The following is an 11,360-nucleotide window of genomic DNA, read 5'->3' on the forward strand; positions in this document are numbered from 1 at the left end:
TGTGTGTGGAACTGTACCCCAGCGAGAGTCAGTGTGTGTGGAACTGTACCCCAGTGAGAGTCAGTGTGTGTGGAACTGTACCCCAGTGAGAGTCAGTGTGTGTGGAACTGTACCCCAGTGAGAGTCAGTGTGTGTGGAACTGTACCCCAGTGAGAGTCAGTGTGTGTGGAACTGTACCCCAGTGAGAGTCAGTGTGTGTGGGACTGCTTGTGAAAATAGTGCCACAGGAGGGCTACAACTTTTGGAAGGAAATGTTTGGATTTGAGTGAAGGGACATTAGTTCTAGCCAAGATATGCCTTCTAACTAACTGACGCTCTCATTAAAACATTTCACAAGTTTTTAGAAATGAATTCCTCCAAAAATAACTTTTATTTGCCGAAATAGACCATTGTTACAAACAATACCATTGCTTTCCCATTACAGAGTAACACTCCACATTAAGGATGGATCAGAATAGCTTACACAAGACAAAGATAAAACAGAATATTCGTTCTTCAGGAAAAAAGCCAGGTGCCCAAATCAGCTGTCCAGCTCTGAGCAGAAAGGTAATCATATCCACGTCCTGATTTCAGATCTGCCCCGCTCCCCAGTTGCTGATTAATGCGTGTACCTGGCACATCCTCGGAACTGGGACACTTCCTTCTCACTTCTTCCCTTTCTTGACACTCTTCTTGCCACCTTTTTGGGAATTTGTGCAGTATTTGGCCTCCATTGCAGACAAGAAACTGTCCATCTGCTTCTCTCTATTCTGCTGCTTGCTCTGAAGACACAACGATCCAATCAGCAACTCAATCAGGGCTCCAACCCAACCCCGCCCCCCCCCCCCCCCCCCCCTTCCTGCTGGCACGGCTCCCCTCAATCCAGGTGAAACAGTGAGCAACACACAGGGTGGCGGCAACAGACAGGCCACAGGAGGCTCGTGATGACTCCCCCCAACCCACTCCCCAGTGACTCCCACCCCGAGACAGGATGGGAAGAAAGGTGGGACATAGTGGGTACGGTGGGCTGACTGAATGAACCAGACAGTGGATGCTTTGTTTGGCTGGACACAGGTTCACATCCTTGTCAATCCGAACTCGGACAGAATCTGGATTTTGATAAACCATTACAATCAAGGAATAGGCAATGATTCCCAGGAAGGCAGACCCACTGTTATCCAGGGAGCAGTGCCCATTCCTGGGAAGGCAGTCCTAACATTATCCAGGGACCAGAGCTGGGGATCCCATTGTTACCCAAGGACAGGTCTGGTTACAATAGTCATAATGGTCCAGGAGCTCCCAAGTGGGCAGCACATTGGCAGAGTATCGGACAGGAGGGTGACTGTTCCAGGACAGTAATCACAGCAGGAAGACGAGCAGAAAGTTCCTCAGCATCATCTTTATACCTGGAGCACAATCCACTCACTTACCTGGATGAGCATTTTGAGTGCACTGCTTCCGTCTGCCAGACCCAGTTCGTGTCTCATTGCTTCCGCTTCTCGAGCCTCTCTCTCGCCCTGATGTGAAGAGATGTTAGTGAGTGACAAATGATAACTGCTCATCTATAATACTGCTGCTATACTGACCCCGACACTGACCCGCACTTACACTGACCCCTCCCTCACACCGACCCCTCCCCCCTATACCAGCCGCTCCCCATACACTGGCCCCTCGACACTAACCCTTACAATGAGCCTTCAACACTACCCAAACTCACTCCGGCCCCTCACTTACACTGGCCCTCCCCATCTACACCGGCCCCTCTACACTAACCTTTACAGAGTCCAAAGTCCCAGGGCTGCTCTCCAGCGCCCACCCAAACTCCACTGCCTGACCTCATCCACTCTGACTGAGGCCATACATTAGGCACAGACTTGGTCGCAGTACAGAATGCAAATCCAGTCGCTGCTGCGAGTCTGAGTTCTGGAGCTGTAAGACTGTCAATGAACTGTCCAAATTCAGCAGCTACCTTGCTGCAACGACGCAGCTGAGTTTGGGGGAAGACAAACAGACTCTGGCGTTTCCTGACTCCAGCTTCCTCGTGCTGTTTGCTCGATTCTCTGATTTGAGCAGGGACCAAGAGGCAGTCACTCTCAGCCCCACACATGGATTGGTTCAGCTCTGAATCACCACTTCCCCCATCCCAAGGGAATTGCCCAGGGATGTGAACCCAGCACAATGGCCCAATGTACCGCTCCGCTCTGCCACCGGACACCTGCCAGGACGAACGCAAAGCAAAACTTGCCGTAAACCTGTGTGAAATCTGCATTCCGACCACAAATCCCAGCTTTTTCCCCAGGGTGAAGAGGTTTTGTGGCACAGTGGGTTAGCACCCCTGCCTCCGAGCCAGGATCTCTGGGTTTGAGTCCCACCCAGGACTTGATGGTCAAGGAAGATGCGTCCATAACGCGGTCAAACAGGGTGAGTGTCAGCCTGCAAAATCCTTCCAAACATGCCAATGGTTGGTGGTAAGAGTGGGACAGACTATACAATGTGGGGTGGCCCCCCCTCAAGCTACAAGCCCCTGGTGACAGACTCGTGACCTGTTCCAGAATGTTTTTTTCAAATTCATTCGTGGGACATGGGCGTTGCCGGCTGGCCAGCATTGATTGCCCATCCCTGGTTGTCCTTGGAGGGCAGTTGAGAGTCAACCACATTGCTGTGGCTCTGGAGTCACATGTAGGCCAGACCGGGTAAGGACGGCAGATTTCCTTCCCTAAAGGACATTAGTGAACCAGATGGGCTTTTCTGACAATGGTTTCACGGTCATCAGTAGATTCTTAATTCCAGATATTTTTTATTGAATTCAAATTCCACCATCCGTCATGACGGGATTCGAATCCGGGTCCCCAGACCCGAGTTTCTGGATTAGTCGTCTCGCGATAATACCACTAGTGGTAATATCTACGTGCAGGAAGAGAATTGGAAATTCACTCAGGGTTCTGCTTACACTGACTCAAATATCACCAAACGCAAAATCTGTCACGTACCGGCTGTAACCTGGTGGCATTTGAGAATTTTTTGAAAATAAATTTCTTTAAAGAAACATGTTCGATGCATTTTAAAGGTGGGAACTGGTTGGATTTTAATGCTAAATGTGAATTTATCGTAACAATTAATTTTTAAAATCAGCAACCACCTCTGACTAACTAAATTTTAAACCACCGAAAATGACAAAGACATTCAGAACGATTTGCTGAGTATATTCAGTGTGGCTGATGACTGCACAAGGTTCAGTACCACTCGCGATCCTCGTCCATATTCAAAAGCAGCAAGACGTGGACATATTCAAACTCGGGCTGGCAAGTGGCAAGTCACATTCGCGCCATACAAGAACCAGGCAATGGCCATCCCCAACGAGAGAGAATCAAGTCATCTCCCCGTGACATGCAATGATATTACCATCACTGAATCCCCCACTATCAACATCCTGGGTGGGGGGTTTTTAAACCATTGACCAGGAACTGAACTGGCCATTTTCAGGTGTCCAGATCACCAACATCCTGTCCTAGCCCCCCCCCCCAACTATAGTTAAGAAAGCCCACCAATGCCTTTACTTTCTCAGAAGACTAAGGGCAGCATGGTGACACAGCGGTTAGCACTGCTGCCTCACAGCCCCAGGTTCGAATCCCGGCTTGGGTCACTGTCTGCGTGCAGTTTGCACATTCTCCCCATGTCTGCGTGGGTTTCCTTCGGGTACTCTCGCTTCCTCCCACAATTCAAAGATGTGCGGGTTAGGTTGACTGACCATGCTAAATTGCCCCTTAGCGTCAGGGGGGCTAGCTACGGTAAATGCATGGGGTTATGGGGATAGGGCCTGGGTGGGATTGTGGTCGGTGCAGACTCAATGGGCCGAATGGCCTCCTTTTGCACAGTAGGATTCTATGAAATTTGGCATGTCAGCTACGACTCTCACCCAACTTTTACAGATGCACCAAAGAAAGCATTCCCTCTGGTTGTATCACAGCTTGGTATCGTTCCTGCTCTGCCCCAGACTGCAAGAAGGGTCATGAATGAAGCCCAGTCCATCATGTAAACTGCCTCCCATCCATTGACTCTATCGACACTTGCTGCTGCCTTGGAAAAGCAGCCAGCATAATTAAGGATCCCACGCACCCCCGGACATTCTCTCTACCACCTTCTTCCGTCAGGAAAGACACAGAAGTCTGAGGTCACATATCAAGCTACTCAAGAGCAGCTTCTTTCCTGCTGCCATCAGACTTTTGAATGGACCTACCTTGCACTGAGTTGATCTTTCTTTACACCTAGCTATGACTGTAACATTACATTCTGCACTCTCTCCTTTCCTTCTCTATGAACGGTATGCTCTGTATAGCACGCAAAAAGCAATACTTTTCACGATATACTAATACACGTGACAGTAATAAATCAAATATAATGTGTTCACTTCCAGCCTCGGGTCACTGTCTGTGTGGAGTTTGCACATTCTCCCCGTGCCTGCGTGGGCTTCCTTCGGGTGCTCCGGTTTCCTCCCACAGTCCAAAGATGTGCGGGTTAGCCATGCTAAATTGCCCCTTAATATCAAGGGGACTAGCAGGGTAAATTCAGGGCGTAACATAGAAAACATAGAAGATAGGAGCAGAGAAGGCCATTCGGCCCTTCGAGCCTGCTCCACCATTCATCACGATCATGGCTGATCATCCAACTCAATAGCCTAATCCTGCTTTCTCCCCATAACCTTTGATCCCATTCGCCCCAAGTGCTATATCCAGCCGCCTCTTGAATACATTCAATGTTTTGGCATCAACTACTTCCTGTGGTAATGAATTCCACAGGCTCACCACTCTTTGGGTGAAGAAATGTCTCCTCACCTCCGTCCTAAATGGTCTACCCTGAATCCTCAGACTGTGACCCCTGGTTCTGGGCTCCCCCACCATCGGGAACATCCTCCCTGCATCGACCCTGTCTAGTCCTGTTAGAATTTTATAAGTCTCTATGAGATTCATTCGTCTGAACTCCAGCGAAAACAATCCTAACCAAGTCAATCTCTCCTCATACATCAGTCCCGCCATCCCCGGAATCAGCCTGGTAAACCTTCGCTGCACTCCCTCGAGAGCAAGAACATCCTTCCTCAGAAAAGGAGACCAAAACTGCACACAATACTCTAGGTGTGGTCTCACCAAGGCCCTGTATAATTGCAACAACACATCCCTGCTCCTGTACTCGAAACCTCTCGCAATGAAGGCCAACATACCATTTGCCTTCTTTACCGCCTGCTGCACCTGCATGCTTACCTTCAGCGACTGGTGCACAAGGACACCCAGGTCCCGCTGCACACTCCCCTCTCCCAATTTACAGCCATTCAGGTAGTAATCTGCCTTCTTGTTTTTGCTTCCAAAGTGAATAACCTCACATTTATCCAAATTATACTGCATCTGCCATTGATTAGCCCACTCACCCAACCTGTCCAGATCATGCTGAAGGATCTCTGCATCCTCGTCACAGTTCACCCTCCCACCCAACTTGCTATCATCTTCAAACTTTGAGATGTTACATTTTGTTCCCTCATCCTAATCATTAATATATATTGTGAATAGCTGGGGTCCCAGCACCGATCCCTGTGGCACCCCACTAGTTACTGCCTGCCAATTTGAAAAGCACCTGTTAATTCCTACTCTTTGTTTCCTCTCTGCCAACAAGTTTCTCTCCATCTCAATACACTTCCCCCAATCCCATGCACTTTAACCTTGCACGATAATCTCTTGTGCGGGACTTCGTCAAACGCTTTCTGAAAGTCCAAATATACCACACCTACTACAGGGATGAGGCCTGGGTGGGATTGTTGTTGGTGCAGACTCGATGGGCTGAATCCCCGCACTGTAGGGATTCTATGATCAGGCGTGACAGTTCAGTGGAGCGGGACTGGAGCTGTTTTGGAATGGTTGAATGGATTGAGAATAAATTACTTACCCTCCTTTTACGGGCCCTCTGCTTGTGCGTGCTCTCCTTGGTAAACGCCGTGTAGGCTGGAAGCTCTTCTTCCTCAATGGCCGCCTCCAGGATAGCACGGATCCGTGATTCATCTTCAGATCTGGAACACAACACCGACTCCATGATGCTGTTCATGTCCCCCTCAAAATCCAGGTACGCTTGTTTTATATCTTCCATCTCCTCCGAAGACCCTTTGTACTTATCTTCAAAATTCTTAATGTCAGCCACTGTGACCTGGACACAAAGCAAAGATCAAAGTGAAACGTGAAAACCAAATCCCGAGCAGCAAATTAAAGCTTCTAATCCTGCGTGACAGATACCCAAAGCCCAGTCACAATTATCAGCACGGATTACACCATTTCATCGCTTTTAGACTTCATTTCACCTTGCCACCCTGGAGTAATTTCTCCAATGTCAATTTCAGTTCAGGTAACCACGGGACACCTGACCCACAGGACAACTAGTCCATGGGTCAGTACATCCATCTAGAAATAAATACACGGGATACAGGAATTAATCAGTCTGGATTCCACATCAACACCTTGTATTTGTTCCTTCAGAAGGAACTCTGCAAATGCAGACAATAAAAATATAACAAAGCTTACTCCAACTTATAAATCAAAGAAAGGGTTTAATAAAGAAACTTCATTACTCCAGACTTGGGGCCTTGCTCTGGGCCACTCCAAGCTCTCCACAATTCTACACAGTTCCTTATTTATAATGAGTCAGCTGACTATTACATCACTCTAATTGGTTCCACGGTTTACTGGGTCAGCTGACCCTCACAGCTTGTTACCATTGGTCACATTACATCCAATACAAAAATAATTTAAGACAACCATCCTCCTTAATAACTTTCCAGTACCTGCCCCCTTTTAGTACAACAGTCTGATAGCTTGTAGATTTGCACCAACCCAGTTAAGTTTGGGAACCTCCTTGTTTTCCAGTATTTGTTTAACGCTGGCCAAATCAATTCTCAGTCGCTTTTCTGTTACTTAACTTTTTGTTAAGTGAACATTGTCCACATAACATTCAATTGGTACTTTCTTACCCGATGTGGCCATAAAAAATAATTCTGTTAATGCGTCTGACAAATATCCCCATATCCAACGCCTCCACTAACGCTCGGGTTTCAGCTGCCAATGTGATTTTGACTACCCTTCTTATTTTCTTTACTTCCCAGGCCAGGGGCAACATTTTCCTTCCTTACCCACCAGGAATATTATGAATCCAGCACTACTTGAATATCCATCTGGTAGATTGGCATTTGAAGCATCACTGAACACAACCAATTTCATATCTTCTGGTTCTCCTAGTGCTGGGAATTTAATTACACACTTCTCTAATTCTAACTTTAATGTTTTATTAGCCTGCAAGATCTCTGACTGTGGCGTGCTTCAACATATTAGTGAGTTCCAGGACATTATAGCTCCCATCTGGTCTTGTCTGTGTGCATAGCCAATTTAGCTGTCCTATCATACTCCTCAACAACTCGGTTTCTTTCTCGTTGGCCCATTCCACTTTTTCCATTGACCTTTCTCTGGCGATGGGAATGGGATCAATACTGTTTAGATACCCCTGTTGACTCATTGTTACCCCAGAGGTACTGTTGGATATCAAGACCAAGATATCGAAAAGCACCAGCTGCTCGACTCCCCGCATGCATGGCGTTTTAAGTGTGAGAAAACATGGAGCTAATGCTTGTCCCTTCTAGCGCCGGGGGAGCACCTGTTAATACTGATGGCAACTTTGGATTCCTCCCGTATACCAACTGGTATGGACTATAGCCCCCACCCCACCATTTGTAACGAATTTTTCACGTGCACTGCCCATGCTAATGCAACCTACAATTTACAGCCCGGTTGATCCACCAAAGTTTTATGCAACATGTCATTTATAACCACGTGATTCCTTTCAAAGGCTATTGCTGAATGGGCTCCCTGCTGCAGTGTGCATTATTACAATATTTAAATTTTCTCATATCTTGAAACTCATCATTTGCGAATTCACCCCCATTGTCCGTCAAAAGTTCAGACGGTGCCCCCAATCCTGTTCCAATCCAGTGGGTGATAATTTGATCTATAATGGTCATTTTTGCTGTAAATCACCGTGGATGTGCTAAACCGGGTGGCCATGTCCACAAAGTGCAATAGATAGACGCCTTTGTCCTTGTCCCATATCTTTAAATCCATCGCCATTACATCGTTTAAATCTCGTGCTAGTGGTAGACTCACGACTGGAAGCGGAGGGTGTCCTTCTATATTTCTTACAAATTTCTCACTGGGCTGATATTTGTTCTATGAGATCATTATATCCTTCGTCCAGCGCACCTGCATCCCGCAGCAGTGCTTCCAGTCTCTGTGGTGCTGGATGAGCAAACTGCTACTGGAGTTTCAGAATAAACTTTGTCCATGCTGTTGTCTGTTAGCGACACGAATGCCTCATGAATCCTTTGGTCTGATTTTTCAGTTCACTTAAAGGAAGACAATAATGGCCAGATCGTGTAAAATGTAGGTCCACAGTTTTCCCAAATACCACAGCTTTATCCTGCTTCAAATCAATGGTCATCTGAGCTTTCTTCATCGCAGACCTGCTTAACAAGAAAGGTATATCACTGGAAACTACATCTGTACTTAGAAATGAACTGATTCCCGCAATCTTACAGGGAAGTATCACCCTTTTGGAGGATGTTAGAGTTGTCATCTCCAAATCTAAAGCAGGTGGAACTATCATGTTCTTTTACTTTCTTTCGGCCTTTATGATCAATAACAATCTAGCCAATCTTGGCTGCAGACAGTGGATGTACATCCACTATCTAAAACAGCACAGTTAAAAGAGTCTATCATCAGCACACTCATTATGAGACTCAACTTTCCTGCCACCAAAACAATGGCTTCCTGGTCCTTATCCTCGTCACTGTCAGTTTCCCCGTATTCTGTGTCACATGTGGTTTCAAAGACGCGATTTCTTCTTTTTAGACAGTTCACTATGTAGTGGTTTGGGGAATCGCATTGGAAACAGCGATTCACAATCCCTCTAGCATTCCTTCCATTTTAACATCTTTTATCGGTATCCCATGTGCGTCGTCTTTCCCCATTTTCAAATCGGGTTATAACCATTTGACACTAGGTCTGTTGACATAACTGTCTCTGTTTAAAGGTCTTCATGTGCCATTTGGTCTGGCACGCGGTTGAGTCATCATTGACTCTTCTGTTCTGGGCGCGATGGCATTCCGGTCTGCATTGAACAAGGTGGCAGGGAAGGATTGTTTCCCAAAAAACTCTGCTAAATTGCCCCCTCGGTGTTTGAGGGTGCGCCGGTCGGGCGAACGAACGGACCGTGCTGTGAGGCCGCTCGGCCCATCGTGTGCCTGCTCCGCCATTCCATGGCGGCTGGCTGGCTGATATTTTTCTCATCCCCATCCTCCTCCTCCTGCCTTTTCCCCGTCACTCCCGATCCCCTCGTGAATCGAGAACCACCATCGATCTCTGTCTCAAAGACGCTGGGCGACCCGGCCTGGCCTCCCGCAGCCCCTTCTGCGGCCGGCAAAGAGTTCCCCACCCACACACACAGATTGGCCGCTCTCTGGGCTGAAGAAATCCCTCCCTCCTGGCCTCTGTTTGAAAGGAGCGAGCGTCCCTTCAGCCTGAGGGTCTGTGTGTGGGTGTGTGTGTGTGTGTGTGCGGCGACCCCCCCGCCACCCCCTGCCTCTCTGCTTCTGCACTATGATTCTATGAAAATGGTAGAAAACCATGATGCTCTGGGAGAGCCTGGTCCCCTCACATTGTCACTCACTCTTACTCAGGTCAATGTGAACGAACAGCGGTCAGAGCTGCAGTGACAATGTGCCAGGGAAGCAGGGCACCTCAAAGCCCAACGTTAACCTGCCAGACCTGTAGCTAACGCAGCACCACAAACTGTGACAAAGAACTTGCAAAAAAACTTCAGAGCTTTTCCAGTCCTTCCTCTCAACTCCGTTTTCAAACAGGAAGAATTAACGGTGTGGCTGTTCCTGTTCAGGATTGCATGTAAATGGTCAAGCTGCAATGTGACTGAGTGAAGCATGCCTGAGTTTAACACTGCTGCCTCTCACAGGCTGAATCTATCAAGAACGCTGGATCTCTTTACGGTTGAGTGTTTGCTGGTACCTTCTTAAACAGCAGTCTCCAGTACTCCTCCCAGTCACGATCCCGTTTCACACTATCAGCCTCTTCATCCACAATACCTTGTTCATCGTATACAGCACGCTGCTCACTGTCACTCAGTACACTGTACACTTTACCCAGGATCTGGTGAAGAAAATGCAGTAATGACCAGGTAAACGATAACAAGGGGGATTAAAAAATACACTTCCAATGCTGTTCTGTCCCTTTCGTCCGTTCTTTAACCGTGTGTTACCACAGATGTGAACAACCCTCCCCGAGAGTCATAGAATCTCTATAGTGCAGGAGGCAGCTAACTCTCTGACAGAGCATCTTACCCCTTACCCCACACATCTTGGGACACTAAGGGGCAATTTAGTATGGCCAATCCACTGGACCAGCACATTTTTGGATTGTGGAAGGAAACTGGAGCACCCGGAGGAAACCCACGCAGACGCGGGGAGAACGTGCAGACTCCGCACAGTCACCCAAGGTTGGGATTGAGCCCGGACCCCTGGCGCTATGAGGCAGCAGTGCTATCCACTGTGCCTCCATGCCACCCCTTGGCAGTAAGAGCTCGGTCTTGACTTCCTGCTCCGTCCACACACTATTCAGTAGTACTGAGCAGAACCCTATCTGTTGGCCCATTTTGCTCACTCGGGAGTGGGGAATGCGCATTTTGCTGGAATGCGAGGGGGTTGAGTATGTGGTGTGCCGGAGTTCGGGGGGGGGGAACTATCTGGTGTATCTAGTAACTTGACTTGGGACGAGCGCCCATTCACAGAATTTACCTGGAATTTGTGAGTGGCTGCTTCCTTCTGTGTCGCTGTCACCCTGTCTGGATGAACCCGGAGAGAGACATTCCGATATCCTCTGCGAATCTCTCCCTCTGAAGCCGCCGATCTCACACCCAGAACCTTGTAAAGATCCGAGGTCCCGAACGCCTCCTCACACTGTTCCAGTAGCCCCATGACTGAGCTACAACCAGGTACCTGTCAACAGAAGACAACCTGTATCAGTGAGATCTCCCCCTCCCACCCGAGCCCCCTCAGCAGTCAGATCGCAGAGCTGGCTCCAACCCACAGACAGGAAAAATGCCCAAAACCTGCCAGATCACACCACTCCCCACCCCCTCCGTTTCCCCCCCCACTCTCGCCACCCCCACCCCTCCGTCCCCCCCACCCTCTCTCCGTCCCTCCCTCCCCCCTCGGCCCGTCCCTCCTCCCCCCTCGGCCCCCCTCTGCCTGTCGCTCCCTCTCCCCCCCCATGCCTGTCCCTCCCTCCCCC

The 11,360-nt window shown here is 48.5% G+C and overlaps 1 protein-coding gene across 1 annotated transcript in view; it reads right to left on the reverse strand.

Annotated features, from left to right (window-relative positions):
- Nucleotides 1-351: 351 nt before the first annotated feature.
- Nucleotides 352-11,360, reverse strand: part of dnajc9 (DnaJ (Hsp40) homolog, subfamily C, member 9) — an 11,364-nt gene continuing 355 nt past the window's right edge. Inside the window, exons 2-6 of the mRNA XM_078199323.1 lie at nucleotides 10,865-11,065; nucleotides 10,080-10,220; nucleotides 5,911-6,165; nucleotides 1,410-1,496; nucleotides 352-761 (exon numbers count right to left, since the gene is read on the reverse strand). Of these exons, the coding sequence (XP_078055449.1) occupies nucleotides 645-761; nucleotides 1,410-1,496; nucleotides 5,911-6,165; nucleotides 10,080-10,220; nucleotides 10,865-11,044 (780 nt within the window). The 5' untranslated portion in view covers nucleotides 11,045-11,065 and the 3' untranslated portion in view covers nucleotides 352-644. The remainder of the gene's footprint in view (nucleotides 762-1,409; nucleotides 1,497-5,910; nucleotides 6,166-10,079; nucleotides 10,221-10,864; nucleotides 11,066-11,360) is intronic.

This window comes from Mustelus asterias, chromosome 28 (assembly GCF_964213995.1).
Source record: "Mustelus asterias chromosome 28, sMusAst1.hap1.1, whole genome shotgun sequence".
Taxonomy (NCBI): domain Eukaryota; kingdom Metazoa; phylum Chordata; class Chondrichthyes; order Carcharhiniformes; family Triakidae; genus Mustelus; species Mustelus asterias.